At 39.5% G+C, this 13,236-nt stretch overlaps 1 protein-coding gene across 1 annotated transcript; it reads left to right on the plus strand.

The window, feature by feature from the left end:
* Positions 1–8,447: 8,447 nt before the first annotated feature.
* Positions 8,448–9,580, plus strand: LOC149264954 (glycosyl hydrolase 5 family protein-like). Its single transcript, XM_089401313.1, has 2 exons — positions 8,448–8,699; positions 8,900–9,580. The coding sequence occupies exons 1-2, from the start codon at positions 8,448–8,450 to the stop codon at positions 9,578–9,580; spliced, it is 933 nt and encodes a 310-aa protein (XP_089257439.1).
* Positions 9,581–13,236: the final 3,656 nt, after the last annotated feature.

Raw genomic sequence — 13,236 nt, forward strand, 5'->3', positions numbered from 1 at the left:
GGTGCACTTGAACTAGCATACCCAGCTTTTCATTCTTTCTTCTTGCTGTGCTCCTATCTACTTCTACACTTATTTCAGCCAGGGGCTCATATTAAGCTGTTGAGCACCCTTGTTTCTCTACCTATCTACAAAACTGCCAAGATTAAGCTGTTTGGACATATGTTCATTCTCTATATTCTACAACAGGAAATTGAAACCTAGGGAAGCCAAGATTAAGCTATTTGGACCTCCCTTAGCTAAAAACTCATCAAAAATGGATCAACCCATCAAAAATGGAGCACAACAGTGGCATTTAGACTAGCACACTCTCATGGATACTTCTCTGGCCATCTGTAGCAAATATGGAGCATTGCAGCAAGCAAAGTTTGACATATTTGGCATGTAAAAATGTCGATCCTGAAAGATGATTAACCTGCTGCAGTAGGAGGCTAACAGTGGCTCCACTTGGGGATGGATTTTCCTTGTGACAAGCCAAGAACAGCAGGTCAGAATGCCTTGATCCTCTGTAGTTGCTGTTAATTGAAAATTTCTTCTGTGCTAACTGTTGAATAACTAGAACATTAACTTCTGAATGCAGCACTCCTCCTTAACTGAAACACTGTAAAAAATAAAGCATCGCCTGCTTTCTTCTGCGTGCTTGATACTGCATATACTTTTGCTTGAGAACTGCCTTGTGAAATAAACACAAAAGAGGAAATAAAACTGGAGCTCTTCTTTTCTTGTCTTTGAAAGGGTGCTGAAGTAAACTGAAAATCCTCCTTTCTTTTTGATACTGTTGACTTGAAGACTACAAGCTGCAAATAGTTTCTTTTTAACATAAATCACTGTGATATGACAGTGCTACTCTTGCTGTTTTGCTGAGATTACTACAGAGACAGAGATTAAAAATAGAGGACTTGCGTTGGCTGTGTCTTCACAAACTTTGTTGCTGCTCCTCTAACAATCGGACTGTTTATAAAAATAAAAACAAAAGTGATGATATATACAAATATCAATATACAAAGAGATATCTACAAAGCTACGTTATGTTCAACAAAAGGGATCATGATAATGGTTCAGCATACGGCCATTTACAGGGCCTTCTTCAGCAGTGCTGCCCTCTACAGATTTGAGGAAATATGTGTTATTTCCCTGAACATCAGAAATAACAAATGGCCCTCTCCAAAGGAAATCGAATTTTGCATGTTTTCCCTTGTCTTCTCTTCGTGAGTCCCACCTTAGAACTTTGTTGCCAACACATAAATTCTCAGCCTTAGTTCTCTTATCAAACATCCTTTTGAGCTTTTCTTGCATAATTTGAGCTCTGTCATAGACCTTCTCTCTTGTCTACTGCAAATGGATTGTTTGGTTTATCCTCCTTTGTATATCATTTGGCTCAGCTTGAATCTCTTACAACAGCTTGATTATAGGAATGCCCAGTGATGAAGGAAATCTGGCCTCCATCCCATATACTAGCTCATAAGGGCTCATCCCAATGGATTTCTTGGTTGACAATCTGTCTGCCCATAGGGCATTTGTGAGCTTTCTATGCCAGTTCTTCTTGTTTTCTTCTAAGGTCTTCTTGATAATACTGATCAGGCTCTTGTTAGATGACTCGGCTAAGCCATTACCTTGAGGGTAATAGGCTGTAGAGTGGCATAAGGTAATGTGAAATTTATGGCAAAAATTGATCATCTTTTTGGATTTGAAAGCAGCGGCATTGTCAGTGATGATCTTCTCAGGGCAGCCAAATCTAGACAAGATATTGCACTCAAGGAATTGGATAATGGTGGTGTCATTGGCCTGCTTGCATGGAATGGCTTCAATCCACTTGGTGAAATAGTCGGTGGCAGTTAGAATCCACTTATCTTGGCTTGAGGAAGAGGGATGGATTTCTCCAATGAAGTCAAGACCCCATTGCTGAAAAGGCTTTTCGGTTGAGATGGGCTTAAGAGGCAAGGGCAACAACTTTCTTTTGCCTTCAAAGATTTGGCAATTGTGGCATGAGGTGGCAAACTTCTATATATCTGCAAACAAAGAGGGCCAATAGAAACCAGCCCCTAAAATTTTATCAGCAGTGGACTTCCAATATAGATGTCCTCCACAGTCCCCTGCATGGAATTCTTTCATGACATTATTAGTTTCATTCATGGTCAAACAATTAAGCAATATGCCTTCATGATTCTTCCAAAATAAAGCACCATCTAAGACACAAAATTTCAAAGCCCTCATTCTAAAAAATCTCTTCTTGGTCCTGGACAATCCTGAGGGAGCAAATAGGTTTAACAATACAAAGCATATATTAGCATACCATGGGGATTGTGATGATGATGATGATGATGGTTAACGTCCACTGAGACCAAATTGGTCTATCGGACCTACAATTTTCTTAATTTTTACTTATCTGGCTCCTTGTCTTTCTTGGCGAGATTGGTGTTGTAGCTTTCTTTCTTTTCTCTACGGTCTTCCAACTTCCTTTGTCTTGCATCTCCTTCATCTCTTCTGGTTCTTGGGACATTGGTGTCTTAGCTTCGCGATCTATATTCGGAGAAGTTTGGTTTAGGAGATCTGCTTTGCTGTTAAATGAAGATTTATTTTCTGCGGTATTCAGATCCTCATAACTGTTGATTTGTTGGGGCGGGCTTTCTCCTTGCTTGCTTTGAGAGTTGTTTCCTTCTTCCTTGATTTCTTGTGACTCAGAATATTCTTCTTTGATGACAGTGTAGTGTTCTTTTTGTGCTCCTTCCCACCATGTAGGTCTGTGGTGGTTTTTTCTAGCAAAATTTTTCTCAGAGGCTTTTGGGCAGTTTTTGGCTAGATGCCCCGTCTCAAAGCACGATCGACATCTGAAGAGGACACTTTCATAATCAAGCTTCTGGTTCCACACATAGTATTTACTTGTTAGGTTTATTTCAGATGGGAATCCGGCGCTGAAATCCATTTCCACACAGATGCGTGCATAGGTGGTTCTGGCATATTCCTCTGTTTCTGGGCACCTGCAGTAAAATTTCCCAAGCCACTGATCTGTGGAGTCGCCAGCTCCTGTTCATTGTCTAGTTGGTTGATGTCTAAGGCTTGAAAGTTTGTTTCGGACATCAGTCTGGCTAAACCTTGTCCCTTTATTAGCTTGGTTGGCTTTATTTCTATGTCATACTCAAGAATGTTAGCAATCCACTTGCCTCTTTTGCCTTCTAGCCCCTCTTGGGTTAATATGTCTTTTACAACAGCATTTGGGACATAAGCAATCACATGTGAATATAAAATATAAATTCTGAAGTCTTTGATTGCTTTAACAAGGGCATAGGCTTGCTTCTCCATGATTTGGTACTTCAGGGGTGCATCTCTTAAGGCTCGGCTGAAAAAAGCGATTGGCTTTTCATTTCCTTGGTCATCCTTTTGCAATAGGACAGCAGTTATGGTATTATCAGATGCAAATGAAAATATGATAAAGTCCCTATCAAATTGAGGACTTGTGAGGACTGGGGCTTGAGTTAAGGCAACTTTGATACTCTCAAATGCTTGCTTGGTTTCAAGAGACCATTTTACCTTGGCATCCTTCTTTAACATGTTGCTCAACAGTCTTATCAGCTCGGCTAGATTTGGGATAAATATCCTTAGGAAATTGATCTTTCCTAGGAATGCTTGCAGCTCTTTTATGTTTCTTGGATATGGGATTTTCAATATGGCTTGGATCCTTTCCGGATCAATTCTAATCCCGTCTTTTGAAATAATATGTCCAAGTAATTTTCCTTCTTCAAGGCCAAATAAAGACTTCTTGGGGTTCAAGGAAATGCCATATTTCCTACATGTCAGGAATACTTGTCTCAAATGTCTTAGGTGCTCTTGATTAGATTTAGAGAAAGGGGTAAGATCAACAAGATAAACAACCAAGAAATCATGGATTTCCTTCGCAAATGCAATGTCCATGGCCCTTTGAAAGGTGGCACCTGTGTTCTTTAGGCCGAAAGGCATTTTCACATATTTAAATGTTCCCCACGGTGTTGTAAAGGCTGTCTTGTCTTGATCATCTGGGTGAACCAGTATTTGATTAAAACCTGAAAAGCCATCTAGCAAAGAGATTCTAGATGACCCTACTACTCTTTGTAGGATGTGGTCCATTTTGGGCAATGGGTAGTGGTCTTTAAGGGAGACTTGGTTTAGGTTTCTCAAATCTACACAAAGCCTAATCTCACATGTTTTCTTTCTTGTGGGAACAAGATTGGATACCCATTCAGAAAATCTAATGGGTGCTATGATACCTGCTTCAAACATTCTTTTCACTTCTTTCTCAAATAAAGGGAGAAACACAGGATTGATTCTCCTCAGTTTCTGTTTGAAGGGCTTTTGATTTGGCTTTAAGGGAATGGTATGTTGAATAATTGAGGTGTCATAGGACTTCAAGTCCTCATAACTCCAAGCAAATACATCTTGGAATTCTTTGAACAAATCCACATACTTTGGTTTTTGATCAGGAGGCAAAGATTTAGACAGTTTGATCATTTTGGGCTTCTTTGCTGTTCCAATGTTGTATTCTTCTATGGCAGTGTTTATAGGCTGCATTTTTGGTTTTTTGGGCACATCATTTGCATCAAACATGTCTTCTAGTGGAGTGAGGCCAACCGGGAGAAAATTGTCCTTTAGATCAATGATTTTGGCCTGTGTTTTGGCTATTTCCTCCAAATGCATCTGTTTCAGCACTTCTATGTTTTCTTCATCAAAGATGGTTGGCTGTAGCAATTTTCTAGCTGTTTCAGCTGTTACAGTTTGCTGGATTTGGTTTATTGTTTGCAGGGGATCATCCATGCCATACATATCAATGTTTAGGCCTGTAAACTCATGCTATAAGGTAAGAAAATTGTTGATCTGAGCATCATCCTCAAACACTTGCCAATCTTTGACATTGTTAGGGACAACAGGCCTATGTTTTATTTCAGCAGTGAAATGGTGATTTGGCTCAAAGGGAAGCTTGCATGTACTAGCAAAAGTGGCTAGGCTGTGAGCATGAATGTTATGATTTCTTGAAATTTTGGCAAGCTTGGATTCAGTGAATGTATCAAGTATTGCAGTGGCAGCAGTCCTATAAGCTCTTAGCCTTCTATCATTGGTAACAAAGTTGCCTTTCATTTGTTGGATTACTAGGTCTGAGTCACCTAGAATGGAAAATTTGGCAGCTCCTAAAGCTTTGAGCAACTTAAGGCCTAAGAGGAGTGCCTCATACTCAGCCATGTTGTTGGTGCATTTGAAATTCAATCTATAAGCATGACCCTCTGCATGGTTGTTATGTGTATTGTGAATCCATATTCTTGCCCCTGCTCCTAACTTGTTAACAGAGCCATCAAACTCTAAATACCATGTGATTTCTTGCTTGTGGTTAGTATTAAGAGTTTCAGTCATTTTAGGATTGGGCAGACCCGAGTCTTGTGTTTCGAGATGTTTTTCTTGTGTGCTGGTTGCATTGGCTGTTGTAACAGCCTCATGGGTATGTGCAACCGATTCTTTATTGATGTGAGCTTGTTGTACTAAAGCCATAGGCTTATCATCAGTTGGAGGACTTGTTTCATCATTAAACAAAATAAAAGAATCCATATCAGAGTGGATTGAATAGATAGGGAAATTCTGGGGCTTTTCCTCACTACTTACCACATACTTCATCAGTGTTTCTCTATACAGTCTCTTTGGTTGCCTAAAGACTAAAATAGTGGCATAGGAGAGGTCTAATTGGAGAGATCCTTGGAGTTTTGCCCCCCAAGATCTTGAGAATAGCATGCCATACTTTGGTGGTATGTCAGCAACCACCACATCCATTAGGAACAATGTAAACTTTGAAACGGGAACTATAAACTCAAAACGGGAACTCTGGCCCAAAAACCCCAAAAAAACCACAAAAACAGTGCTCAAAACGAAAAGTGTGTATACTGGAACGATGTTTTTTTTTTAGGTGTCAATTTTGCGGCTATTTTAAAAATGGCAGTGACTACGAAATTTTCTACGAAATTTTCCTGCAAAATATAGCTTCAGAACGAAAGTGTTGATACTGGAATAATGATTTATTTTTTTAGGTGTCAATTTTGCAGCTGTTTTAAAAATGGCAGTGACTACGAAATTTTCCTGCAAAATATAGCTTCAGAACGAAAGTGTTGATACTGGAATAATGATTTTTTTTTAGGGTCAATTTGCATACTTTTTAAAAAATGCTAATAAAACCAATTTTTTATGTCTCAAACAAAGTTAAATTTTAAGGAAAAAACACATTAATGTTTCTGGTAGAATATCATTTTGGGCCGCCCCCTCCCCCCCGCGGCCCCCTGCCCGGGCCGCCCCACCCCCCTCCTCCTCCCTCCCCCGCCCGGCCACCCCCGCCCGGGCCGCCCCACCCCCCTCCCTCCCTTCCCCCCCCCCCCCCCCCCCCGCCCCCCCCCCACCCCGCCCAGGCCGCCCCACCCCCCTCCCTCCCCCTCCCCCTCCCCCTCCCGGCCCACCCTGCCCTCCCTCGCCACCCCCAGGCTGCCCCGCCTCGCCTGACCCGGCGGCGGGTCGATTCCCGGAATCAAGATGCAAGTTTGTGTATCATGCAAGATGCAAGAGACATGCCCAAAGTATTTATCATATAACATGAACCAACGTCAAAACAATGGGTAGAGGAATAGGTCATTTGATAGAGAAATCTAGGTTGATAGGGATAGGTCATATGATAGAGAAGCCTACGTTGATAAATGTCGACCAAAAAGAAAGAAGAAGAAGAGGAGGATAGACACACTTAATTGGAACTTTACTTTGTTGATTGGATTTTTATAATTAAACAAAGGTGAAAAGAAGTAAAAAATAGCAATGACATGTTGGTAGTGTGTGATTGTGGTTGGCTATTGTTGGTAGTTTGTGATTGTGGTTGGATATTGTATTCTTACCCATTGTTCTACATTGGATTGAGGGATTAGAGAGCAAAGGTTTGAAGTGAACTCTTGATTTAGTAAAGAGGCACCAAATAAATTTTCAATTTGAATAAATACAATTTCATTGATTAATGTTGTTACAAACCTATTTTAAAATTAAATAATAAAATTAACAATTTATTCAAGTGTTATGTATAAATGGCAAAACACATTCATGAAATTACATTTATATCATAAAAACAAAAAGTAGTATCTTGTTTCCTTAGGCACCAAAACACTTATCTCGTGATACATCTCACATCACCAAAATTATAAAAATTAACTATATTATAACTTTATTATTAATATTATTATTATTGTAACAATAATTAATATATGAGTTAAACATTAAAATTAGAAAAAGAAAACACGTAACAATCTATTCTTAAAAACAAAGTTCATTACAATATCATATATTAATACAATGACTTACTAATACTACATGTCTAAAAAATCATAGTTCATATTCATGCCCAAAAAATAATAATTCATATTCATACAACATATTTATATAACAATTTTTAATTAATTAATTTGATTAAAAATAAAATATAAACATAATTACTTGTTAAATTTCTACCTGCATTAATTAAAATTTTGACACCCTATCATAATTATATTAACATAAATGTGTTTTCAGAGATGCCATCCTCATCTTCTAACTTTCATATAAAAACTTGTGTAGCCATGCAAAAGTACATGAGAATGCTCCTTGCACAGTTTTAATGGTCAAAAAGGGAAAACAAGTGAACACGCAAAAAATACACTCCGATTTCTCGTTCGTATCTATTCCGCAACCCATCGTCTTCAATATTTATAAAGCACCAATAGTTCATTGATCACATCAACAATATTTATAAATCTACTCACACCAAAGGTCATTTATAAGTCCGCCACAAAGCAAACGGCCCCATCTCCTCCTCAAATCGAACCATCCATGAAAGGCCGCGATCACGAATAGCGTCCACATGTTAACTCGCCTCCTGAATCAATCATATTTTACATGGATGTGAGGTTCTTGTACCAGAGGGGATAAATTTAATGAGTGGACTTGTATATGTTTACCGTTAGATTAATAAGTGAGTGATGTAATTCAAGTACATTGGTGGAATGGATTCGTCTTTTCCTAGCTTTTAAGAGAATGGTTCAATGAGATTGACTTTTAACGGAATAACTCAATGACACACCTCCCCATAGATACTGTCCTCCAATTCTGGGAGGATTATATGATTGAGAGCTCATGTACCATCCAATGATATTTTGGAACTCCTTCAATCAAAAGTTATGAGAGCTATACGCACTATTAATTCCAATGCCAACAATCATTTTTTCAAATGGCATAGCAGCTATCTTTCATTTTATACTGCTCCAGTCTCCTAATTTCTTTCTACCTCTAAGCATTTAGAAGATCTTCGCGGAACCAAAAATGGTGAGTTCATGCTTTCGACAGAGAGTTAGTTGGTAGCTTATCATGTCGATTAGATATATAACAAACTGTTAATTTGTGATGATAGGATAAATCCTCGTGTGACGCAACAGATGAATGCTGGACGAAAGAGAGTGGGTGTGGTAACAGGGGCCAACAGAGGAATAGGGTTGGAGATCGCTCGTTTACTTGTAGACAAAGGTATCACTGTTGTTCTCACTGCTCGTTGCAGGCAGCCGCAAGACTTGTCTCCACAATCTCGTGCTCTCATGGAAGAAGGAATAAAAAATGTGGTGTTTCATACACTCGAATTCGGGAGCTGCGCAGCGCCACCTCCGGGCCGCCCTGCCCCGCCCAACCCAGCGGCGGGTCGATTCCGGGAATCGACTCGCCGCCGGGTCGGGCGGGGCGGGGCGGCGCCTCCACGCAGCGCCACCCCCAGGCTGCCCTGCCCCACCCGACCCGCGGCGGGTCGATTCCCGGAATCGACCCGCCGCCGGGTCGGGCGGGGCGGGGCGGCCCGGGGGTGGCACTGCGCAGCTCCCGGAATCGAGTGCATTTGGAGCCCATGGTCACGGAGGGGCTGAACAGGCAGCCATTGAAATACATAACGAGCACCATTACTGCCCAGGGATTCAACTGCGTACGCCTCACATGGGCCACCTTCATGGTCACGGACCCGGCGAATCGAAACCTGACGGTTCGAGCTTCCCTGAATTCGTTGAATCTGAGCGACGCAGTGGCCACAATGTCTGTCAAGAACCCGGAGTTTCTCGACCTGACGCTCATGGACGCCTATAAGGGAGTGGTCGCGGGGCTGGGAGAGGCGGGGCTGATGGTCATACTCGATAATCACGTCAGTAGACCCCGCTGGTGCTGCGGCTACGACGATGGGAATGGGTTCTTCGGAGACGCTGATTTTGATCCAGGGGTGTGGATCCAGGGGCTCTCCACCATGGCCACCGCTTTCAAGGGCACATCAGCGGTCGTGGGAATGAGTCTGCGCAACGAACTGAGAGGCAAGAGATCGAATCCGGCGGACTGGTACAAATACATGCAGCAGAGAGCCCAGGCCGTCCATGATGCCAATCCCGACGTAGCCAATACTTTTGACATTGACTTACAACTTCAAGCTTTAAAAAGATATAGGTACGCCCAAGCTAAACCTCCTACGAGCATGAATGGGAGCGTGAAACGAATGCTTCAGTTGCGTCTGGCATTTGCTTCCAGATTTCATTGGGTTTAAAGTTTTATGCAATATTGGCGTTCACCTAGATGCTAAGCGTTTTCCGCTTCATACTAAGGGTCCATTATCTTTACAACGCATAGCATACTCTTGAAAGCTTGTAATGCACAAAAGGCTGAGAAATGAACACATGATTTATCTGATTGCATGTATTTTACTTATGTTTCCACTTGATGGCCTCAAAATTGCCACGAATGCAAGCACTCTTCGCTTTATACACGAAACATACAAAAAGCATCCGAGTGCTGGAACGAATTATTCCAAGTGGAATGAAAATGATAAGTCACCCTCGGGCCACCCCGCCGCCCCGCCAGCGCCACCCCGGGCCGCCCCGCCCCGCCCGATCGGTGGCGGGTCGATTCCGGGAATCGACCCGCCGCCGATCGGGCGGGGCGGGGCGGCCCGTGGGTGGCGCTGCGAATAATCCGTTTGAATATATAAACTATTGAGAAATTTCTAAGCAATAAAAACAACTTCTTGCTGGTTTCGAATTCCTCACAATCCTTCAGTGTCTTTGTTCTCATCTCAATTTATTTTTGTGTGTGAAATTTTCATAATCGTTCCCCTCCTTCTGTCATTTCTTGTGTAGGTCTGAAATTTGTTTGTTCTTATATATTTTATGTGTATATCAAGATTCAACATGCACTGTGCACGCATGAAATTATAAGCCAGTGTTTTCCAATAAAAATGTAAGAATCGAAAGAGTTCAAACGTATATTTCGTGCACACCAAGTCCGTTGTCATGTATTTTTACTCAATAAGGATCAGGATACCATTAAACCCGGGCCTGAAATCTACGAATGTACCGTTAAGGTGATGTAAGAGTGATTAAATAATTTGAATTATGACGATGGTTGCGTACCTGTGTGTCACCTTGGAAAAGAAATTTATATGGAAGGGTTCGGAATTTGTGAGGGGGGCCTCCGGGGAAGAGAAGTATATTCATATTTGTTATTGGTGGTAATGTATTCTCCGAGGTTCAGTTGCAGGTATGTGTGACAAGTGGGATAAATTTCAGTTATTCTGAGAGATAAATCTGGGCATGTGGGTAATGTTCATACCGGCTTTGGTGCATTTGGGTGCCTCCCGGAACATGAATATTCTTGCTATCTTTTAGTGGGCAATTCACTCTGGCATTCTTAGAGGGGTTTGCGCTGTTAAAAGACAAGGTGCCTGTCAGTGGGAAGGACGTTATGGCATTATAAAGAGGTTTTGGACATTTTGGAGGAGTTTATTTTTTGGTATGGTGGAGAAGATAAGTTCGTTATTTTTACGGTTTCTGGGGCGCAAATTGGAGGATCGATACTGGTGGCGGGCTTCTGCCATTTTTGAGGGTGGATTTGGTAAGTGGGTATTGACTTTTTTATAACATTTTGTGTGTGATTTGAAGAGAGAGCATGCACGCGAGTTGAAATTTAAAATTTTAAGAGTACCACTTATTTTAATACATACAATAAACAACATATTTATTGCATACAAATCATTAAAATCAATCCACAACGAACCATGCACAAGGTGTCTACATCAATCGACATCAGTAAATTGCTTGTTATGAGAAATCCTTTTCAAATGTTTAGTTTAATCATTGTTTCACACTTTAATTTTGTGGTTGCTTTTGAGAAATTAATGTAGTTTATTTCTTATGTTTCTTTTGCGCAAGTAATTTTTTACTGAATGGTTTTAGTATATAGATTATCCAATCATTATAGTAAAAATAAAGCATTGGTATGATTTATTAAGGTATTCATCAATAATAAGGTTTAGTTTAATCATTGTTTCACACTTTAATTTTGTGGTTGCTTTTGAGAAATTAATGTAGTTTATTTCTTATGTTTCTTTATCGCAAGTAATTTTTTACTGAATGGTTTTAGTATATAGATTATCCAATTATTATAGTAAAAATAAAGCATCGGTATGATTTATTAAGGTATTCATCAATAATAAGGTTTGGTGATTTAGGAATAAAGTATAATTATTAAGGTATTCATAAATCATGAAAAAACTTCTATATTGTCAAAATTCATTCGATCAACTTCCCTACAGATCATGTTGGGCATTTGGCAAATCCTCGAGTCTTTCCATTAGAAGTGCTCAATTGAGAGAGAATGGTGATTCTCATGGTATCTCTGACATGAAATTCATAAAAAAACTATTATTTGACATGAAATTCATAAAAAAAACTATTATTTGACCATTTTTAGTTAATATTTTTGTATAAAAATTGTGATTTTTACATGTTAATTCTGGAAAAAAATTATCAAAACGTTTAGTTTTTTTGTTATATTTATGTTAAAAATGGTTATTTTTATGTCCATTGTTAAAAAATGTTGTTTTTTAGAAACAATCATTTCATGTGGATTGTAAAATTAATTAAGGATGTATAAATATGTAGATTATCTAAAATTCAAACTATCGACTTTCTAATTTAAAAACGCAAAACAATAAAAACCCCACTTTAAAAAAAAAAAAATTAAGATAGAGAACAAGAAAATATGAATAAAATGACGACTTAAAAAACTATCAAATTTAGAAAATAATTTGTTACATTTCACACACTAGAAAATTTAAAGTCAAAAAATAGGTCTTTTAAAAAAGGGTGTGATGCAGAATACTCACTTTTTAAAATCAGGATGAAAATCACTACCATTCACTACCATTCTAAAACTTAATGCACATGAAAAAAATTAAAGTTCCAAAAACCATGTTCTAAAAAAAACATGTGTATTCTGCATCACCACTTTTGAAAATCGGGTCATTTTTTTGCCACCTCTACAAAACGGGTAATAGTATCAGTTCCCGTTTCAAAGTTTACATTGTTTAGGATTGTCTTGTTGGGAAATTGGACTAAGGAGACACATAAGTCTTTGATTAAGCCTAAACACTTGACCTGACTTGAGTCAAAGGAGAATAGATTTTTGTAGGGTCTTGTTACATCAAGGTTTGGCTTCTCCATTACAGCTTTGGGTATAAGGTTGTGTGAGGCACCTGAGTCAAACATTGCATTATGTAAAACTTTATCATGTATGTGCAGACTGACATAAAAGGGTAGAACAAATCCATATGTTGATTTTCCATTAACTTCAGGACTGAACAACAGCTCAAGGGTATCATCTAAAACATTCACATCATCCTTGACCTCTGGCATTTGAAGTGATCTTTGAATTTGTTGCTTGTACACATCATGTTTGGCAAGTTCTGAGAAGGGGATGGAAATCTTAAGTTTGCTTATTTCTGCTTCTAATTTGAATGGTTTCTCCAATGGAGTTTTTGTGTTGGCAATAACAAATTTCCCCTTTTCAAGTGTATTTTCTGCGTTTTCGTCTTGATTATCAATGTTATGGTGAGTGATACCTTGCGGTATTTCTATTTTGGGAAGGCATTTAGGGGTGCTGTTCAAGTTCTCTTTCGAGGAAGAAGGTGGCAGAGGCTGATCAATAGAAGGTTGTATGTCTGTTATGTCCTCTACAGTCACTTGGTGTGGGTTTGGGACAGTTATATCAGTTGTTTCTGTTATAATAGCCTTGCCTCTAATCTGGTTGGGCTGTTTGCCCTCCTTTGGTTTAACTTTTTCGGGCACATCTATGGTTCTTGTCCTCAGCTTATACTGTTTGTGGACTTCATAAATAGCTGAATCATAACCTTGTTTAAAGTCAAAA

The sequence above is a fragment of the Pinus tabuliformis genome, chromosome 6 (assembly GCF_031772625.1).
Source record: "Pinus tabuliformis cultivar Carrire ecotype Pingquan chromosome 6, CPIR1, whole genome shotgun sequence".
Lineage (NCBI taxonomy): Eukaryota > Viridiplantae > Streptophyta > Pinopsida > Pinales > Pinaceae > Pinus > Pinus tabuliformis.

Excerpts from the sequence above, each read along its gene's own strand:
- LOC149264954 (XM_089401313.1), top strand. The coding sequence starts at position 8,448 with ATGAATGCTGGACGAAAGAGAGTGGGTGTGGTAACAGGGGCCAACAGA. Across the intron at positions 8,700-8,899 it reads CTGCCCCGCCCAACCCAGCG|CCCATGGTCACGGAGGGGCT; the intron begins GCGGGTCGATTC and ends GTGCATTTGGAG.